This window comes from Podarcis raffonei, chromosome 17 (assembly GCF_027172205.1).
Source record: "Podarcis raffonei isolate rPodRaf1 chromosome 17, rPodRaf1.pri, whole genome shotgun sequence".
Classification (NCBI taxonomy): Eukaryota; Metazoa; Chordata; class Lepidosauria; order Squamata; family Lacertidae; genus Podarcis; species Podarcis raffonei.
In genome coordinates, this window is record NC_070618.1 from 32320265 (window position 1) to 32342805 (window position 22541).

The following is a 22541-nucleotide window of genomic DNA, read 5'->3' on the forward strand; positions in this document are numbered from 1 at the left end:
ATTGCCATTTTTTATGGCAGCAAATTCCTATTATTATTATTATTATTATTATTATCACCCCACTCATCTGGTTGGGTTTCCCGAGCCACTCTGTGCGGCTCCCAACAGAATATTAAAAACACAATAAACCATCAAACATTAAAAACTTCCCTGAACAGACCTGCCTTCAGATGTCTTCTAAAAGTTGGATAGTTGTTATTTCTTTGACATCTGATGGAAGGGTGTTCCACAGGACGGGCATCACTACCAAGAAGGTCCTCTGCCTGGTTCCTTGTAACCTCACTTCTTGCAGTGAGGAAACCGCCAAAAGGCCCTTGGAGCTGGACCTCAGCGTCCAGGCAGAACGATGGGGGTGGAGACGCTCCTTCAGGTATACTGGGACGAGGCTGTTTAGGGCTTTAAAGGTCAGCACCTACTATGCCAAACATATTTCCCTCCTTCATGGGATTTGGGTCTCCAGGCCTATTTTTCCACAGCTGCTGCCTTATGGTGTTGACGTTTTTACCGCGCTACCTGCCCCAATTTCAGGTTAAGTCACTGCCACTTCTGACTCCATCACTGTACATGGAGTTCTGGAGTTCTGTTTGCCCCAATGTACCTCACTTTACGCTATCCCACTCGCCATTTGGTTGACCATCAACTCAGTTTGAATGGAACCAGTTGGAGCTCTTCAAAAGCTGCTTGGTTTATCATCATCATCATCATCATACTGTGGCTTATCGTGATGTCTGAGTCAAACCAAAGCCAGGATCTCTCCCCGCCCCCCACCGCCACATTGTCTTACCTGTGATTTTGTCTCTAACCAGCTTGCAGGATTCAATCTCTCCGATACTTCCAAAGAGGCTCTTGAATTCTTCCTGTGTCATGTTCTGGGGTAGGTAGTTGACTATGAGGTTAGTTTTGGAGTCATCAGTGGCGCCGTTGGCACTAATCAGTGGCCCATTGGGGAGGGAACTGTTGCTTGTGGGACCATTGGACACTTGGGTCTCCATTGTGCTGATTATCTGCTGAAAACAAGAGGGAGTGGGGGGAGGGGGTTACTGTTATGAAGGAACTGAAAGCAGAACCCAACAATCTGTGTCAGGCTTGGGTGTTTCTGCTTGCAACCTCATGGATGTCGGGATAGGATGGATCTGGTTGGCCATAGGTTTGTCTGGATGGATCAGGGTTCCTATTCTGAACCATCCAGAAGTTCATTTGACAAGCTTTGTTTTGTTGGAAAGGCATTTTGCCTGCTGGCTACTCAGGTACCACTTATCCCACTGAGCCAAGACGTAGGGGATGAATACATGTGAGGTGCAGCACACAAAAGGCATTCTACAACTATTTATTATTGAATTTGCACTTATTTTTATTTATAGCCCATTCCATGTCAAGGGCCCAGGACAGGAGACAATACATTAAATCACAACACACACACACACCCTCAAGTTACACAGGTTAAATGGCATATTCCCTGGTCATCAAAAGCCCATTTAAACAAACAAAGCAGTATTGTTTTTCAAAGCAAAGTTGCCAGGGAATGCTGGAGTTGAGGACAGAAATGGAGAACACCCTCCCCCATTAATAAATGTACCAGCCATGAAGAAATGTCAGGTCAGCTGAGCCACATGTTTGCTTCCTTACACACACAACCGAGGTTACCAACCCTGCTATAACCCTGTGGGATCTGGAACACCGAGCAATACAGTCCTGAAAGCCATTTTCAACACGGGGTGGAACTGCAGAGGTATGAAGTGATGATTTAAAAGTGTGGGGCAGAGAGCCTTTGAGAATGTGCAACAGATCCACAGGCACACAAAATATGCAGAGGGGATTCCACTGATCCCTAAACGAAAGTTCCTGGGATGAGTGTGTGGAATACAGGCAAGAAGAAAAATCTGCCCATTGGTCATTTGTATATGCTGATCCACATGAAGGAGGAGAATTTCAAACTATCCCAAAGTACCTCTGACTGTTAGAGAGAGAGAGAGAGAGAGAGAGAGAGAGAGAGGGAGGGAGGGAGAGGGAGAGAAGAATAGTACTGCACCTGAACGTCCTGAACTTCCACACTGTCAGCCACAGCTCCCCATCCATCCACAGATATATCCCACACAGGGACACTGGGGGCGCTGTGGTCTAAACCACTGAGCCTTTTGGGCTTGCCAATCAGAAGGTCGGCAGTTCGAATTCGCACAATGGGGTGAGCTCCCGCTGCTCTGTCCCAGCTCCTGCCAACTGAGCAGTTCAAAAGCACACCAGTGCAAATAGATAAATAGGTACCGCTGTGGTGGGAAGGTAAACGGTGTTTCCGTGCGCTCTGGCACTCATCACAGTGTACCATTGTGCCAGAAGCGGTTTAGTCAGGCTGGCCGCATGACCTGGAAAGCTGTCTGTGGACAAACACCAGCTCCCTCGGTCTGAAAAGTGAGATGAGCGCCACAACCCCATAGTCACCACCTTTGACTGGACTTAACCATCCAGGGGTCCTTTACCTTTTATGTCCCACATGTATAGATATATACAAACGCATTTTACTTGTTATTATTTTCTTTATCCAGAAATTTTATTTGTATTTCACATTATGAGGTTTATGTTCCCCATCACTGCAGTCAGAAGTCACATAGTCTTTGGCAACTTCATATGGCTCAGATCACCATTTTTTCATTTGCATCAATGAATCCATTAATATATACAGTACACCAATTCAACAACAGTCTGTTGCCTAGAGTTGAGAGCATGATGGGGAAATCAGTTGCATCTGCAGAACAATCCAGGCATTCTACAGGTGCCTCCCTCCAGCCATAGTGGCACAATTCAGTTTCCTCCTCCCACGTTTGTCCTGATTTCCACTCAGCCTCTGTGCCCGGGCTCAGTTCCCTTTTGCCTTCCAGCAGACTTCTGTTCTGCTAGCAGTGCAATGGCTCCCTGTTAAACTATTGATCAGGCCATCGATTCTGCTATTATCTCCAGCTTCAGGCCAGGATTGCATAGCATCAAAGGAAAATGCTTCGCTGCCTGCATGACCTGTCATTAATTCTGCTTCCAAAGACAATCAATGACATGCAGTCTCACTATCAATACATATTCTCCCCCAATGGCTTTGAGAACTCAGCGTCAAAAATCCAAAAATAAGAGAGGGAAAGGACTCAGGCTTTCAGACTGCACTCCGCCATGGTGGCTGTTTGCACCATCATTTTTAACATCTAGAAATCAATACTAGATGGGTTTCTCAGAGAACTGGTGTGCTGAGTCTCAAATACTCTGACGTGTGCATTTCTAATTTCACCACATCTTGGTTCAAGCTACCTTAGGTTATATGGTGAGAGACACACTGAGACTTTCATCCTGGGCCAATTGCCTTTAATATGCTCAAAAGCACTGCATGAATAGGGCCTTTGCTACATGAACTGGGGCTCCTTGGGATTTCAATATCTGAATCAATCCCATGTTGTTCTATTTTTGGTCGGACACTGTGGCCTCTCCAGGCTGGGCTTTGTATTGGGGGTTCTTGGCTCAGGTCTCATCTCCCTCTTTCTGAAGCGAGTGTGTTTATGCCCTTTGCCTGAGTTTTTTTATCCTAGGTACATAAAGCTGTCACGGCCAAGTGCTTTCTTTCAAAATGGCTCCGCATCACACAGCCTGCAGTCGCTCTCCCTAGTTCTGTGTAGCAGCAAACAATTTGCTGACCAGTCTCCACCAATGATTCTGCGCAACACATGCAGCATGAAAGCCAGGCCCCATAGAAGCAGCTGGCTTCCTTGCTTCAGTTTTCAACTCAACCCAGCCCTACCCTAAAGTATCACCAGCAGGAATGGAAGAAAGCAGCACTGTCACGATGCTGCAAACAGAGCAGACATTACACAGTATTTAAAAGGGATATGATACCCACTCGGGGCCAATGTGCATGTTCTGCCAGTGAGCATCACCAACAGGAAGCGGAAGCTACTCAAAGCTCCCCATTAGGAGTGTGATACAGTGGTACCTCGCAAGACGAAATTAATTCATTCCGCGAGTTTTTTCTTGCGAGTTTTTTGTCTTGCGAAGCACGGTTTCCCATAGGAATGCATTGAAAATCAATCAATGCATTCCTATGGGAACCGCCTTCAGACCAGGTCCGGGGACAGTCTGTCCCCCGACCTCTTCCGAAGGCTGGGGGGGGGGACGGACAAGGGCTTTTCTTCCCACCGCCAGCCTTCAGAAGGCTGTTCTGAAGGCTGGCGGTGGGAAGAAAAGCCCTTCTCCCCACCTCCCGCCCCGCAAGCTCCGGGGACAGGAGGGCTTTGCTGCCGACCGCCAGCATTTTAAAAGCCCCCGGGACAGCGGAGACTTCTCTGCTGTCCCGGGGTGATTTTAAAATGCTGGCGGGCGGCAGCGAAGCCTCCGCTGTCCCGGGGCGGTTTTAAAATGCTGGCGGGCGGCAGCGAAGCCTTCGCTGCCGCCCGTCAGCATTTTAAGATCGCCCCGGGACAGCGGAGAAGTCTCCGCTGTCCCGGGGGCTTTTAAAATGCTGGGGGTCGGCAGCGAAGCATTCGCTGCCGCCCGCCACCATTTTAAGATCGCCCCGGGACAGCGGAGAAGTCTCCGCTGTCCCGGGAAGGCAAGCGGGGGGGGGAGCAAAGACTTTTGCCCTCCGCCGGCCTTCAGAAGAGGTCCAGGACCTCTTCTGAAGGCCGGCGGTGGGCGAAAGTCTTTGCTCCCAACCGCCAGCATTTTAAAAGAGGTCCCCGGAGATTTCCCTATGGGTTTTCTTCTTGCGAAGCAAGCCCATAGGGAAATTCGTCTGGCGAAGCACCTCGAAAAACGGAAAACTCTTTCTTCTTGCGAGTTTTCCGTCTTGCGAGGCATTCGTCTTGCAAGGTACCACTGTAGCTCTGTTTGAAACGCTACTCATGGCATTTTTAGGTAGCCACCTCAAAATGTAATCTGTGAAGCAGCCCCAAAATATAGAAACACGCAGATATGAAAGAGACTTAAATGAGTAGCAGGCAGTAGAGATTGATAGTTATGTGTTTCTGTTGTCTTGTTAATAAGGCCTCAGTATGCTTCAGAGGAAGCAATTCATATATGAAGAAAGGTAATAATATTTTTTATTTTAAAAACCCAGGGAAACTGAAGAAAAATGGGGCACCTGTTTTATCATCATCATCATCATCATCATCATCATCATCATCACCACCACCACCACCTTTTCCTCAGAACTGAGACTCAACATAGATTGCCAAAAATTAAAACAGCATGAATAAGAACACAGAAAGCTAAAAACATATACAGTGGTACCTCAGGTTACATACACTTCAGGTTACAGACTCCGCTAACCCAGAAATAGTGCTTCAGGTTAAGAACTTTGCTTCAGGATGAGAACAGAAATTGTGCAGCAGCGGCGCAGCGGCAGCGGCAGGCCCCATTAGCTAAAGTGGTGCTTCAGGTTAAGAACAGTTTCAGGTTAAGAACGGACCTCCGGAATGAATTAAGTTCTTAACCTGAGGTACCACTGTAAAAAGTGATAGCTAAAAAGTCATTAAGCCATAATGGAATTAAAACAAATATATTAAACTACAGATAGTAAAAGCAGCACAGATCTTTCGTTAAGCTTTCACTTCAGAATAAAACCATCTTCACTTGCAGATGGGAGGGAGCCAAGTGTAGCTTCTCTGGGAAGGGAATTCTAAAGTCAAAGAGCAGCCTCCAAGATGGCCGTCTTCTGTGAATGTGCCTGTAAGGGTGGGTGGGACTGAGAGAAGGGCCTCCCCCAGACATTTCTGTGCCTGAGCAGAGAGAAAATGGTACTTCAGATAGCCTGGGCCTAAGATACCTAGGGCTTCATAGGTCATAACCAGAATCTTATTCCAAAGTTTTGGGGTCGCAGGAAGCAGCAGAAGACAATGTGGGGCAGCAATGTTCACTTGACCTCCAGTCTATAATATCACTGTAGCTTACCAGGAGACAGTGGTCAGGTTAGGTCACTTCTGGGAGTTAGCAATGCAAGGAGATGAACAGCATCCTTCAGGGTGCCAGATTTGCAGGATCACTACCCTATAGTGATTCCCAGACATATTGTGTTTAACCACCACTAGTTCTGCTACTGCAGAAGGGTTACATCAGTTCTGCAATTCCATCCTTTATAATGCAGATTGACTTGTTAAAGTAACCTGTTTTCATCTTACATGTCAAGTAATGGGCTCCTTAAGGCTACAAGCCTAAAGGGCAATCCTGTGCAGGTTCTGTCTGCAGTAATGCCCAGTGTATTCAACAGGATTCACTCCCCATTAAGGATGTTTAGGACTGTGGCTTTAACTGCAGAGTAACTTCTTATTGAACTCGGTGAGACTTAACTGTGAGTAGAAGATATGCTGAAGACAGGTACAAGACAGGTACTTGATACTGTAAACAGGTCGTTCTGGTATCACAAACAGGACTCGGGCAAAAGTAGAAATCCCAGCTCAATGGGGGGAAATCCAGGCTAGCATTTGTATGCAGCTGATGACATTGCGTGGCATTCTCCGGTTACAGAGAAATAAATAGATGCAAGGATGGAGCTGACAGAATCAATTCTCCAGAAACTCTTTTTTCTTCTTCCCAAATCCAAACTTTATCTATGCTGGGCATAGATACCTACAGTGGTGCCTCGCAAGACGAAATTAATTCGTTCTGCTAGTCTTTTCGTCTTGCGATGTTTTTCGTCTTGCGAAGCACGGTCTGTCGCGACTGCACCTCTTCAAGCGGCTTTAAGAGAAAACGAAACAAACTCGCAAGACGTTTTCGTCTTGCAAAGCAAGCCCATAGGGAAAATCGTCTTGCGAAGCAACGCAAAAAACGAAAAACCCTTTCGTCTTGCGCGTTTTTCGTTTTGCGAAGCATTCGTCTTGCGGGGCACCACTGTATATCTATATCTATATCTAAATATCTATCTATTTATCTATCTCTCTTTATCTATACATTAGAGCCTAGTTTATCCATACATTACCTAGCATGTAATCTTATGGTAACTGTGCTAGGGTTTTTTGATGTTTATTTTTGCTTTTGCCCCCGACATGGTGCAAAATAGCTTTCAAGCCCAGGATATGTTCTGTGGACAGAGATGCACCTGCAGAACACTGTGCTGTCCCTGAGATTTAAGAGAAATAAGGATTGCCTCCCTCCGGGATGCAAGATGTTCATTTGCGAAGGACATCAGCAGGAGCGCCTCTTGCTCCTTCTTAATAGCTGTGCAAAAGAGGGAGATTTGGCAGGTGCAGCCTGTAACGCAAGGATAAGCAAAGCTGCACCTGCTGAAATTTCCTTTTTTTACATAACTGTTAAAAGGAGAGAAAGTCCTGCTCTCCTTTGCACCCGGGTACAACCAGGTTCAGGAAGGTTACTAGGCTGGGAACTGATGGCTGATCGCTGAAGAATTGATGCAATTTGAATTATTGTGCTGGAGGAGACTCTTGAGAATCCCATGGACTGCAAGAAGATCAAGCCTATCCATTCTTAGGGAAACCAGCCCTGAGTGCTCACTGGAAGGACAGATCCTGAAGCTGAGGCTCCAGTACTTTGGCCACCTCATGAAAAGAGAAGACTCCCTGGAAAAGACCCTGATGCTGGGAAAGATTGAGGGCACAAGGAGAAGGGGATGACAGGACAAGATAGCTGGACAGTGTTCTCGAAGCTACCAGCATAAGTTTGACCAAACTGCGGGAGGCAGTGGAGGACAGGAGTGCCTGGCGTGCTCTGGTCCATGGGGTCACGAAGAGTCAGACACAACTAAACTAAACAACAACAACAAAAGCAGCATAATATGCATGGTTCTTTCATTTTGGGACAGGAAGTCAACTATGTGATGCAGTGATTTGAGTACTGGGTTTCAAATTAAAAAGCACCACCTCAAATTCCCACTTAGTGCTGAAGCTTGCTAGATCTCAAGCGTCAAGCTGCTAGCTCTCAGTGTCATCACTTGAGTTCTAAGGTGGAAGCAAAATTGTGCAGAAATGAAACAAGTGAGCAGAAGAAATGTCATGAGGCTAAAGTACAACTCTGAGCTTCCTGGAAGAGTGAGGTACAAATTACTATTATCAATCAACATTAAATTTGTATAACACCCTTCATCCGAAGATCTCAGGGCAGTTAATCACTAGAAGGTTTGGTCAGTGCTTTTTTCTAGGGGGTACGCATATCCCTAAACATTTTGTGAATCTTTGTACTTTTGTCCATTTACTGTATTGATCTTTCCCGATCTGAACTATAAAATGATGATTTTCTTGAGTCAAAATGAGAGTACCCCAAACCTTTTTTTTTTTAAGAAAAGAAGCACTGGGTTTGGTTATACGGGAATATTTAAACAGTGTATAATTTGAAAGGCTCCAGGAAGGTCAAGCAGAAAGGAGATTAGGCAGGAAGGTCTTGGGGAGCTGTTAGCTCTCAGTTTTGGAACAGCTACCTCCTGTTTTCCTTCCAGACAAGATATTGTGCTCCCCCAGTTACCCACAGGCTGGGATCACACAGCCTAATCTGGTATCAGTTTCAAGCTCTGGCCCACTTTAGCCCTGCTAAGCCCTTAATTGGGATGATCCTCACTCTCTATCCTCTTTAGAGCCACACAATGAGATTTGCCCCCCTTACTCCCCCTCTCTTGCCAACAAACATATGTTGGCAGGGGAAAGCATGGGGCTGGGAATTGGATTGAGATATGCACACCCCCAGGGTCTATTCTCTAGCCCCCTGTCCACCCGGACCCCCTTTCCCACATGACAGCCATCTGTCCTAGGTTGCTGGCCCCAGGGGCCTGCAGGCCTGGTTGCCATGGCAGCCATTCACTGTGTGATGCCATGGCTGCTTAAGCTGCTACCCCTAATCTGGTTGCTAAAGGACGGATGGGGTCTGTAAACACCATAGGTGCAGCTCTTGAAGCTGTGATTAGAGAGCTGGGACCCACACATTCCCCCTCTTGTTCAGCCCCCTGCCCCTATGGAGATAGCGCCCTTTTTACAGGGTACGGGTGTTTTAAAGTCATGTCTGCATTCTCTGCAGTTAAATGAGGTGCTGGAAAAATCAGAACCAGATAGTAGCAGCTGATGAGAATTAGACCCTTCTGTGCCTGAGACCTTGGGCAGCCCCTGGCAGTTTAGACAATGCTGGGCACTGATGGAAAAAGAGCCCGGTCTGATATAAAGCAGGGGAACGAGGATGTAAACAAGAAAACCAGGCATTTTGTTCTACGCCAGTATTAACAGCAGCACTCTTTGCTAGGACGCCTCAACAAATCTTGCAAAGGAAGAGAAGCCACTGTTGCAAGGAATTGCTCTAGTTTGGGATGGGGGAGAAATAAAAGTGGGACGTCAGCATAGAATTCTACATATTGTATGTTGCTGCCCCCCCCCAATAGCCACAAATGTGCAGAAGACTGGCAAAATTCTATAGCACACGTGGAATATAGACGGGCAGCAGGATCCTTCTAAGATCCCGCTCAAAAATCTTAACACTAGTTTTCATTTTTCGCAGCTTCGTCCTCATTCAGCAATGATGGTTCCCCAAAGGTCAGCACTGTATCTAAACAGGTTTCCAATGTTCCTCTATCTACACTAAGCTATGATCAATAAATGGTTTTCAAAATGGCACCCTGATCCTTGACAGCTGGAGTCAACAACCCCAAGATTACGAAATGAAATAGTGTTTGTAACTGAAACTGCTTTTAGATGTTGCTGTTTTTGCTTTGTTCTAAATTGTGGGTCCGTTTACCACACCGGGGGGAGGGTGGGATATAAATTTGATAAACAGCAACAACCAACAACAACTGCACAAGGGAGCAAATTTTGTACCTACTTTAATATTATCTCATGGTGACACACCTTTGTATCCGGCAATCATAAATGCTACGCATCAAGAATCTAAAAAACTATCTAGGCGCTGTACCAAAACATTCAAGATGACAGGATGCTGCCCACAGGCTGACTATGGAAAAATAGCAATACATGCAATGAAAAGGGGGGAAAGAGATGAAAAAGGAGAATTGGAAAAGGAGACAAAAAATCATTCTGTGCTGAACAATTAAAAATATACTATCTGAAATAAATGGGACACAAGACAGTTCGGAACAGAAGACTGGGTTGATTTCACTAGCAGTTAGGAGGGAATTCCAAAGATTAATGCCAGAAACAAGAATGAAGAAGGGAAAGATCCCACTTTCATAAAAAGAAAAGAACGAGAGCAATACAAGGAAGAAGAAAGACATGACCACATTCTGTTCTTTTTGCAGTTTTTGTTAAGTATTATTAGTTGTTGCTCCTGTTGCTCTGATGTGTTTTGAATTTCATATGCCTTTTCATTGGATGACATGTTCTAGAGGGGGGCAGTGTGGTTTTTTTTAAAAAAGACAAAATTATGATAAAAGATAAGGTGTAGTAAGTAAACTTTAAGATGAGGGACTGAACCATAAACAGAATATGGAATCTAAAATAAAACCTCTCAAGAGCAGTAATCCAGGCAGGGGTGTGTGGTATTTCAGATCAGAAAATAAGATGAAGAACAGGATGTAAAAATAGAGGATACTTGGAAGGCTTCTGAGTGGAAATGCTTCCTAAAAACAATTGTATAATGTAATAAATATGTAAGTAAGGAGCTTAAGTTAGGCATACATAAATCAGTGGCTGGCACTGATGTCCCAGTGGACACAGCAATGGAAGGAAAACCTGTCCACCATGTCTGACCTTGGATGGTCCAGGTGCCATGAAAAAGGGACACCATTGTGGTTATTATTTTTAACAAGGCAAAGCCTACTTTTCTATAAAGATCTAAGCCCAAAGCAGCTTATGAAGCCAAACATTCAAGAGAGAATATGAAGTAACAAAACAATAAAATGGTTGAAATGCACGAAATCCAAACTGGCCATCACACACGCCAACCAAAACAACTGCAAAGTCAAGCAAGCTTGTGATGGTGTGTCTACCCCTCTCTCCTCCTCTGACCTGTCACACCCTCTCTCAGTGGAACAGGCCACTCAGAAATAAGATTCCCCAGATTTGCAAAAGCATTTAGTTTGCAAATTCTAAAGCTTAAAAGCTTGTAAGGGTCAGTTTTCTTGCAATTACATGCCTACCTGTCCCCTAGAATTTCCACCCGAGTTGGTTGTGTTTTGTTTTTTTGTTTATGTGCTTAATTGGTCTATTGTTTTTTCCTCCCTGTAATTGTGCATCTTGAAATGCAGTTTTAATGAAACTGAATAGACTGCTCAGTGACTTCCAGGACCTATGGAATGTCAAGGATAGATGAATCACAGAATGCAGAGCCATGGTTGTCAACTGGAGGAGAAACAAACATGGAGAGTAGGACTGGGGGAATACAGACCTGTTTGAGCTCCTAGCAGCTATTAGTATCTTATATTGGGGGCATGGTGGGGTGCATACCATGAGGTTTAAAAAGCCCTTTCCTTTCCAGAAGGGACCTTTGGTCAAATTTTATGTTCTTGGCACACACACACAGGAGCCCAAACTCCCATTGCAAAGGTGGAGTGTCTTTTCCCCTTCTGTCTGCCACTGTGACCTCCTGGGACTAAAGGATGGTCTGGGGCTTTTCCTAATGGGGGCAAGGGAAGGGTGGTATCCAAGCCCCATTAAAATTAATGAACATGACTAAGTTAGGTCTAAGGGACTAAGGGACACGGGTGGTGCTGTGGTCTAAACCACTGAGCCTAGGGTGAGCTCCCGTTGCTCTGTCTCAGCTCCTGCCCACCTAGCAGTTCGAATGCACATCAAAGTGCAAGTAGATAAATAGGTACCGCTCTGTGTGCTGCTCTGTGCAGCTTAGTCATGCTGGCCACATAACACGGAAAAACTGTCTGCGGACAAACGTCGGCTCCCTCGTCCAGTAAAGTGAGATGAGCGCCGCAACCTCAGAATCGTTCATGACTGAACTTAACTGTCAGGGGTCCTTTACCTTTTAAGTTAAGTCTATTATTTTCAGTGGGTCCACTATGAGTTAAACTTAGTTGAACACCACCCAAAGAGATGAAATTATTCTATTGTTGCAGACCCAAACCGACTAGGTAACTACAGCTTCTTCCATTTCACCGGAGCAAAATTACTTAATGGGATTTAGTTTAGCTTAGTTTTTGTTTTATGTGGTATTTGCATGACTGCCATCAGGGATATCAGAAGTGGCACCCATTGACGATGTTTTGCTTTCCCAACTTTGAATGGTGATCCCGGAATGGAACTGCAAAAAATCCCTTACAGCTAAGCATCCTCCTGACTGTACAGGAGATGCTTCTCAATGTCCCAACCTAGTGAGACCCATTTGCAATGCAGAGGGAAGCAGGCCAGGCTGCAGGAGGGATTTAGACTGCAGGGGCCAGAAGCCTCGGATGCAGATCCAAACCATCCCAGAGGTAAGTGCACATCCCTGAATTAAATTAGACAGCTGCATCACGCTGCCATCTCCCAGCCCAGCTCGTCAGCTGACAGAGACAATTGTGGAGGAGGAAATATTGAGGGCCATGTCTGCCAAGTGGAGTCCCACCTCCGCCCCACTCCCACCTGCATCGTGCAACCAGAGCAGTGCACTATAGAACCCCTTGCGATGTCAGAGAGGAAGTCAGGAGCCAACACAAAGACACCTGAAATCTGGGGCGGAGGTATGATGGAGTAGTTTTTTAAATATATATATGTGTGTACAGTCATACCTTGGATCCCAAACACCTTGCAAGTCGACCGCTGTGGCTCCCAAACGCCACAAACCCGGAAGTGTGTGTTCCAGTTTGTGAACCTTCTTTGGAACCCGAACATCCCACGCTGGTTCCATGGCTTCTGATTGGCTGCAGGAGCTTCCGAATGTTTAGGAAGTCGAACAGACATCCAGAATGGATTCCCTTCACAGGGGCATCGCAAAGGGGGGGTACGGTCCACCCCGAGTGTCATGCCTAGGGGGGTGACAAAATGCCCCCGGGCGGATCAACATGGCAGCACTGGCACCCCCGGCGAGCTGATTTTCATGATTGGTGATACTGTCGTCGTGAAAATCGCCCGGCTGATCGTGCAAATACGCCCAGCATGCACCCTGGGCCACCAGGCATATTTGCATGATTGGCGGGTGGTGCTGGCACCCTGGGGAGGATCAGTGCACACCTGTGGGCAGATTGCCCCACCTCCTGGCCAGATCACCCTGCCCCTCTGCCCCTGGGTTCACATCATGTTTGCTGCTTCAGAACACTGGCAATGTAATCCTCCTCCTCCTCGGAGCTTTTTTTCTTTCTTAAGCAGGGCCTTCTCCATTCACGACAGCCCCAGGAAATGCACCTTGTCCCCAAGCCAGATAGGTGCATCTGAAAATACCAGCTCACTGTGTCTTCTCAACGCCTAAATAAATCTATAACTCAGCCCCTTGGTGAGGCCAAAGTTTATGCTGCAAACCAGGCTTCCTCAACCTCGGCCCTCCAGATGTTATTGGCCTACAACTCCCATGATCCTTAGCTAGCAGAACCAGTGGTCAGGGATGATGGGAATTGTAGTCTCAAAACATCTGGCGGGCCGAGGTTGAGGAAGCCTGCTGTAAACTGACAGGGGTCCTCTCATGTCATCCTAAGACTTCCTGAGCAAACAACCATACTGAGCAGCGTGCAATGCGGCAGAACAGAGCAGCCTGCATGACCAATAGTCATGATTATGGAAGTTGGGGGTATCCTAAACGAAGCTCACTGGGAGATTTTGGCACTTGCCACCTCAGATGAATCAGTGGACCTCAGAGTGCTGTTGCGAAGCAAAAACACTGTCCCGCACTCTTTGGAAGAACAGTGAGGTGCAAATCTACATAATATTCATGTATACACATTCTCCAAAGCCTATCCTAATGCAGCCAAAACAGAGGGAGAGATGGGGGAACACTGAGGTTTACAGATATACACACATCCCTTTTTTAAAAAAACCCAAAAGGGTGGCAGGACTTCCAAAAAAGTCCAACAAGGACTCAGCATGATCAATAGCATGAAATGGTTTGGGGGACAGAAAAGCAAGCCGGGGGAGTAATGAAATGAGGTATTCTGGAAGAAGCCATAGCTGAAACCCTGAAAGTGAGGGGGGAATTCCACCCAGCAACGTTTTATATTAATCAGCCAATAATCTGATGAAACGTTTTCAATGCTAAGCGCTGTTCCACGATTAATAATGATACGTAACATTCATTTGAGTGTTCTGCGCTCAAAACACTTCACATACTTTGAGGAATTGGTACAACAACCATGTAAGGTAAAGGTAAAGGTAAAGGGACCCCTGACCATTAGGTCCAGTCGTGACTAACTCTGGGGTTGTGGCGCTCATCTCACTACTGGCCGAGGGAGCCGGCGTACAGCTTCCGGGTCATGTGGCCAGCATGACCAAGCCACTTCTGGCGAACCAGAGCAATGCACGGAAACGCCGTTTACATTCCCACCAGAGCAGTACCTATTTATCTACTTGCACTTTGACGTGCTTTCGAACTGCTAGGTTGGCAGGAGCAGAGACTGAGGAACGGGAGCTCACCCCGTTGCAGGGATTCGAACCGCCGACCTTCTGATCGGCAAGTCCTAGGCTCTCTGGTTTAGCCCACAGTGCCACCTGCATCCTATGTAAGGTAGACAGGTACAATTAGGCCCATTTTACAAATGAGGACAACTGACGAAACACCAGCCCTCTCATGCCACCTCATTACTCTGTGGCTAGGGTTGGCCTATTTTTGAAGAGCAAAAAAGTGAACAGCCTGAGCTGCTGCCACCCTGAGCTTGGAAAAGAGGTGCGTGGGCACGGTGGCAGCAGCCACATGCACTTCTTTCCCCAACTCAGGCTGGCAGCAGCTGTGGCGTGCAGAGCAGCCCAAGCCTGAGCCCAAAAGACCTGGACATTTCCTTTAAAATGTAAAACTCCACCCGGATGGGCATGTTGGCTCCCAAAAGGGTTTTCCCAGACGTATGGCAACCCTGTCTGTGGCTGAAGCAAGATGAGAAGAGCAGGGAACCTTCTAGTCCGGGGTCTTTGCCACCATAATGCGTCATCAATGGAACATCAAGCTAGGGATGCAGCCTGTGGATGTGCTGCTGGCCTCTGAGGCTGCAGCCTGAATGGCAGGACATATGCCCCCCCCCCCCGAAACAGAAGAAGAGCCCCCCTCTTCTTCTGTATAGGGGGGAAGAAAGATGCCCTGGCAGGAGGAGCTAGCCCCCGATGCTTTCAATGGGGTAGGGGAGCATGGTGCCTTCTGACACAGCACACATGCTTCAGCTAACAGATACAAACCCCCCCTCCCCTTTGCTTCGTGTCTTTGTGCTGTAACAACCCCATCCAGCTCCAGTTGCTAGAAATGCAAGACTTTTCAGCGTTCCCTGGCTGGCCCTCTTGGAGCTCCGCACGGTCAAGGCTCAGATGCCTGCGAGGGCATTTGGGCTGGCAGAGTGCACTGAGAATCGGGCGTCCTATCCTCTCCTCCTCCCTCCCTGTCACACAGAGACATACACCCAGCCACTTGCTAAGTGTGACTGCAGAAATGTGCCCTACTTGCTCAGCCACCGAAAAGATGCATAAAAAGAGAGAGAGATCGCATTTATTATCATCCCAGGATTTGGGGGAGGAACTGTCAAGGCTGTCTGCAGACTGTGCCAGATTAAACTACCTTTGAAATTCATTTTAGAATCGAGAAGCCTAGTGCCAAGAGACACTGTAGAAATCCTTCACCCCCTCTGTCCCACAACAAACCTCTTCATTGCCCAAGAACTGGGCAGAGTTCCTTGAGATCCCAAGAAGTCTACAGTCCAATGGCCTGGGCCTTGCATGCCCAGTTTCACAAACTCAGAAGTCTTGACCCCATGCGTCTCTTTGCATCAAAAACATGGACATCATCATAATATGTTAAGGTAAAGGTACCCCTGCCCGTACGGGCCAGTCGTGTCCGACTCTGGGGTTGTGCGCCCATCTCACTTAAGAGGCCGGGGGCCAGCGCTGTCCGAAGACACTTCTGGGTCACATGGCCAGCGTGACAAGCTGCATCTGGCGAGCCAGAGCCACACACGGAAACGCCGTTTACCTTCCCGCTAGTAAGCGGTCCCTATTTATCTACTTGCACCCGGGGGTGCTTTCGAACTGCTAGGTTGGCAGGCGCTGGGACCGAACGATGGGAGCGCACCCCGCCGCGGGGATTCGAACCGCCGACCTGACGATCGGCAAGTCCTAGGCGCTGAGGTTTTACCCACAGCGCCACCCGCGTCCCTCATAATATGTTATTGTGCAAAAATAAGGGGGGAATCGTAAGGGGAAAGCAGACACATACAAATGCCCACCCCTGCCACCTTTATTCCTCCCCTCTCCCCACACGGAGACAAGCACGGCATGCAAAACAATGGCCTGCCCAGCCGAGCCTTGGGGACAATACAGCATTGAGTGCCCAGGCGACAGGAGGCACAAGGACTGCCAGCCACCGAATGCTGCTATTCTTACATGCATCCGACACGCCCACCCCAACAATGACACACACAGTTCCCTCCTCTCCAGAAAGGGAAACTGCAGGGAGAGTGGAAGACAATCGGGAGGAGAAGCAGGAGAAGGTTGGCTGGGAGTGGGGGTGGGGGTGGGGGAAGGAGAGGGAGGTTTGCTTCGTGCCCGGGGGGACTGGGTCATTCATGACTGGGCAGCAGCTGGGAAGAAAAGTCAGAATTCCTGGTTCTCTTTCTACATTGTGAGAGGTAGAGCAGGAGGAGATTTCTGCAAAGCTGGACTCCTGGATTGTCCTCTCTAATATTTGAGCATTTAGACTGCATACACTATGTTCTTCCTAGGTAAAGGAACCCCTGACCATTAGGTCCAGTCGTGGCCGACTCTGGGGTTGTGGCGCTCATCTCGCTTTATTGGCCGAGGGAGCCGGCGTATGGCTTCCGGGTCATGTGGCCAGCATGACTAAGCCGCTTCTGGCGAACCAGAGCAGCGCACGGAAATGCTGTTTACCTTCCCACCGGAGTGATACCTATTTATCTACTTGCACTTTGACGTGCTTTCATTTTTTTTTTATAATAATTTTTTATTACAGATTTTTATAACAACACAAACATATAACAAATACATAAACAAACAAAAAACACAATCAAAACAAAAAAAAACATGTACCATTTCATATCTTAGTTTCTTACACCTTTCTTCCCCGACTTCCTCATGCCTCCCTTCTCTGTATTCCAAGTTCTTATCAATTACTCAGCAAATCTTCCCTTATTTTAATAAAAATTCAAACTAGTCTTCCTTAATCTCCTTGTCTTAACCATTACTAATAGTAACCATTTACTTTCCAATCCAACATCATTCTAACTCTCATTAATTTTGTAATATTTCTTTAAAGCACTTTGACGTGCTTTCAAACTGCTAGGTTGGCAGGAGCAGGGACCGAGGAATGGGAGCTCACCCCGTGGCGGGGATTCGAACCGCCGACCTTCTGATCAGCAAGGCCTGGGCTCTGTGGTTTAACCCACAGTGCCACCCACGTCCCATGTTCTTCCTAATCAGAGGCAAAATCCACCGTACTCGGAGTATATATATTTTCAATTTTTTCTACACTGATTTATTTCATACACACACACACACACACACACACAAGCACCTCAAGGGCAGAGAATGTTGATTTCCTGTGGCTTCCTGAGCAAGGTACTCATGGCAATATGTGCATGCAGGGTCTTCCTTTGTGGCGTGGCTCTCAAGCACCCAACGATAAGCAAGGGTTTGTATTAACATGGCACATTAAAAGCGTATCTCCCGAAAATAATTGGGAAGTGAGAACTATACAGCATGTGGAATCGGGCTTCTGTGTTTCTTAGGAACTCAGATATATAAGCTAGGCATCAAATGGCTCCTTAAACCTAGGTTGCAGTCGCCAAAACGGAATGTCTAGTTGCCATTTTGGAGCAAGACTGCTCTAAAATCTTATTTTTCAAGTGATGGACTGACTGTGCTTGATTCTCAGTTAAACAACTGGCTGGTTCAGATGACAACCTTGAACTAGGTGAAGAACTTTGACAACTTAAAGAAGAAAAGCCACTTGATCAGGGACAGCGCACATACGATATTGGCCTATCCCAACTTTTTTCATAATGGCGACTGCTCCTGCTCAGGCTGCACAGAAAAAAACCTTTTGATTCCAGAAATTCATTCTGATTGGGGAGATAAAATATAACTGATAGAGTTTAAGAGGGGTAGGGTATTAGTGTGTGAAAACAGTCCAGATCCAATAATTCCCAGGCGTGCATCCTGGTGCCTGAGCATCTTCACTTGGTCGCAAGTGGTCGAAAGCACAGTGCAAAACGTTTCTGGCAAATCTCAAACACTGCATGCACCTTACACGGGTGTCACGCTGCACGTGCAGCTCCTCTCCCTGCTCCAATGAATGTTAGACAAAGATGTTGTCTGGGTCCACCGTCCAAATGGGGAAGGGCAACTGAATTCATGCCCTCTTCCATTTAATATACAATACTACACAACACCCAGAGACCCTTGAGGACAACCTGTCCCAGCAGGTGACTATCGACGACACACAATGAGATCTTGAAACTTGTAGTTACTTTGCTTCTGTGCCAGCATTGCATTGAGCCACATTCTGTAGCCTAGGCATGCCCAAAGTCCATTTCGGAGGCCTAATTTGCTGGTCAATTTAATCCGGCCCCCATGGCAATGTATGTCCTGAGATAAAATCCTTTTTAAAAGCACTGCAACTTTGGGGTAAAATTGAAAAAAAAGCTCAACAACTTTGGTTGGCCCTCAGGCATGTTCACTTCATAAAATCTGGCCCTCTTTGAAAAAAGTTTGGGCACCCTGCTGTAGCCCATTGTTAACTTTCTCTTACTTCTGCTTTCATGACACTAGTGAGGAGAAGCCAAACACTATGCTTCCCCATAGCCAGAAATAATTATTACTAACCAACGACTCGCAGCTTCCCCAGTCTTCAGGGTTTGGGACAGGACTGTTAAGTTCTCTAACCTATCCTGCTCTATTATTGGAAATCAAAAGGCCCTTCAAATAAGAACTGCATCTGTAGGAGTTACTTTAGCCATGAGTGACCATGCATGAGTGTGTGATGATGCACAGTTCAGGGATGGGGAAACCTGTGGCCCTTCAGATGTTGCTAGACCCCCAAATCCCATCATCCCTGACTATGCTACCCTGGGGCTGATGGGAGCTGGAGTGGGATATATGGGTGGAATATAAATAATAAAATTATTCTTATCATTCAGTCTAACCCGCTGCAATGCAGGAATCTCAGCTAAAGCATCCATGAGAGATTGCAATCCAACCTCTGCTTAAAAACCTCCATGAACCCCTTCCTGGTCCTAATTAATTAATTAATTAATTAATTAATTAATAAAAATAAAAAAAATACAATGGTACCTTGGGTTACATACGCTTCAGGTTACAGACTCCGCTAACCCAGAAATAGTACCTCAGGTTAAGAACTTGGCTTCAGGATGAGAACAGAAATCATGCAGTGGCAACGGAAGGCCCCTTTAGCTAAAGTGGTACCTCAGGTTAAGAACTGACCTCCAGAAAGAAATAAGATATTAACCCGAGGTACCACTGTAGTTGTTTTTCTCTTTGTCATCTGGTTGGAGGGCATACCACAGGGCGGGCGCCACTACCGAGAAGGCCCTCTGCCTGGTTCCCTGTACTTGGCTTCTCTCAGTTGGGGAACTGCAGAAGGCCCTCGGAGCTGGAACTCTGTGTCCGGTCAGAATGATGGGGGTGGAGACACACCTTCAGGTATACTGGGCTGAGGCCATTTAGCACTTAGCACATTCAGCACCAACACTTTGATTTGTGCCTGGAAACTTACTGGGAGCCAATGTAGGTCTTTCAAGACCAGAGCTATGTGGTCTCGGCAGCTGCTCCCAGTCACCAGTCTAGCTGCCAACAATGTTTTGCACTGAACCTCCTGCTAAAGTGAAGATTTTTCTTCTGTTCTGGGAGGTGCTTTCAAAGTGCCAAATCACTCGAGGTCATGAATTCAAGAGGCAATATTCAATGTTAGTCAGACTTATAGGAGACCTGCTGTAATTAATGGACTTCAGTCACTTATGTCAGCTTAGTTCAATGGATCTACTCTTGAGTATTGCTGTGTACACGTTACCAGCTTGAAATGCTAGCTGATCTAACCGGAAGAGTCCGCGACCAGAAGGAGGAGGAACATCACAAAGAATGGAAGAAATTTAATGATTATTTAGTTAAATTTGTTAAGCTAAAATAACTGGAAATAGCGTCCAGATACTTAAAGGGCTTAGGATTGTATCTATGTTAACTGATAAAATAATATGTTTAATACAAGAAGGAGACGATTTAAAGATGTTAATGTTTAATTTAAAGGGTATTAAAATTGGGATTTGGAAAACCGTTATAAGGATATGCAATGAAATTCAACTAAGGGGAAACGAGGAAGTCGTTTTACAAAGTAAATAACTGTTATTTTCAATAAGGTTATGATTTATGTCTGTTATGTTTTGTTTATTTTATGTTTTTGTTTGTCATTGATATTGAAAAAACTAATAAAATTTTTGCAAAAAAAATAAATAAAATATGAAACGCACCTAGGTCATTCTTTTCCTCAACTGGTGGGAGCACTTTAGATGCCAAGTCAACAGGAGCTATAAGTAACACTGGATATCACCCAATAGGCTGATTTTAGCTCCCTAAGTTTGGAATAGTTAAAGAGTTCACCTACCATATGTAAACACACATATTATAGTATATTAAGAATGATGCATAAATGCTGCTTCAGGTGTTGCCTGCATCTAAAGTAAGATTAATATACTAGAAGCATAACTTTTTCAGTAAATGCATATATTGTAGGATCCACCCCCACCTTCCGAAAATTCACTAGATCTATTTTTTTAAAGGTAACCTGTAAATATGTTTTATTCCCTCAATCATGATTTCCAAGAGAACTAGGTTGATTTCTTATTTTCAAAATTAGATGGACTGCTGCAAACTTCTCTATGTTTTAAATAATCCTTTCCTTATAACTTTACTGGTTTGAGAGGCAGCTTTGTAAACAAGAGCATTGGGGTTGGTGTCGATCATGGGTAGGCAAACTAAGGCCCGGGGGCCGGATCCGGCCCAATCGCCTTCTCAATCTGGCCCACAGACGGTCCAGCAATCAGTGTGTTTTTACATGAGTAGAATGTGTGCTTTTATTTCAAATGCATCTCTGGGTTATTTGTGGGGCATAGGAAACGGTTCATTCCCCCCCCCCCCAAAAAATATAGTCCAGCCCCCCACAAGGTCTGAGGGACAGTGGACCGGCCCCCTGCTGAAAAAGTTTGCTGACCCCTGGTGTAGATGATGCCTTAACATACCCAAGCAGGCCCACACCTGATGGGAAAGGGAAAAGCTAATGCGCTGTGCATTACATTACAGGCCGCCATGTGGCATATCTGACCCCTAGAAGTGCACATGCCTTTACCAGCACTGGACCATGCAGAGAGAGTTCTTCCCGCTTGGACTCCCATGACCTCACATTATCTCAGAGAGTCCTACCAACCAAGATATCCTGAGCTTTACCGCCTTCTAGCCCATCCCCATTGGTGCTGAGTTATTCTCACGCTTTTATTGTGCATCTCAAAGAGGAAGCCTTCAAAGTGTATGTACTTAACAGCTCCATTCCGGGAACCTTGTGATTATGCGAAAAATCGCACCTTATTTTTAAAAGCAACGTCTTCCATTCCTCACCCTTGTTTTGGTGGGGGAAAGCCTGGAAGAAGAGGAGGAGGAGGAGGAGGAAGAAGAAGAAGAAGAAGAAGAAGAGGAGGAGGAGGAGGAGGAAGAAGATGATGGTGAAGAAGAAGAAGAGGAAAAAGAGAAAGAGGAAGAGGAAGAAGAAGATGAAGAAGAGGAAGAAGAAGAGGAGGAGGAGGAGGAAGAGGAAGAAGAGGAAGAAGAAGGAGAAGAGGAAGAGGAAGAAGAGGAAGATGATGGTGAAGAAGAAGAAGAGGAAAAAGAGAAAGAGGAAGAGGAAAAAAAGAAGAAGATGATGATGATGAAGAAGAAGAAGAAGAAGAAGAGGAAGAAGAGGAGGAGGAGGAGGAAGAGGAAGAAGAAGGAGAAGAAGAGGAGGAGGAGGAGGAGGAGGAAGAAGAAGAAGAAGAGGAGGAGGAGGAGGAGGAGGAAGAAGAAGAAGAGGAAGAAGAAGAAGACATCCAAACAGCTCTATTGCCACCACAGCCCAGGCAGTGCAAAACCCAGGAGGGGACTATGTAGGACTTGATGACAAAGCTGATGGTTTACTGAGCTGCTGATGTGAAATGTCTGAACTTTACAATACTGTGAAAAACTAAAAGTAGATGTGGAGTCCCACACAAGGCCCACTGAGCAAAATGTGGTTAGGGAGCAGAACCATGCCCAGGGCTGCTCTCAAGAGTTGCACCTAGCAACACAGGCAACTATTCACCCTTTTCAAAAAGGGAGGAGAAGGAATGTAAAACTGGATCTACTGGCAGATTGCTGGATGATCTCCAGCAGTTCAGCAAAACCTGCAATTGCTTAGTAACACCGAACAGTAACCTGTAACTCATCCAAACATAGGCATGTCTGTGTGTGCAGGACCTC

The 22541-nt window shown here is 46.2% G+C and overlaps 1 protein-coding gene and 1 long non-coding RNA gene across 6 annotated transcripts in view; one reads left to right on the top strand and one right to left on the bottom strand.

The window, feature by feature from the left end:
- The window catches only part of ELAVL3 (ELAV like RNA binding protein 3), an 83116-nt gene that overhangs the window by 37986 nt on the left and 22589 nt on the right, over positions 1–22541 (bottom strand). For 4 of the 5 annotated variants that reach the window (XM_053371121.1, XM_053371118.1, XM_053371123.1 and 1 more), the window contains exon 2: positions 785–1007. In XM_053371121.1, coding sequence (XP_053227096.1) covers positions 785–1007 — 223 coding nt within the window. The remainder of the gene's footprint in view (positions 1–784; positions 1008–22541) is intronic. The other variant, XM_053371120.1, reaches the window with a different exon arrangement.
- On the top strand, positions 8884–9643 carry LOC128404981 (uncharacterized). Its single transcript, XR_008328210.1, has 2 exons — positions 8884–8950; positions 9460–9643. It is a non-coding gene; the product is annotated as an uncharacterized LOC128404981 (long non-coding RNA).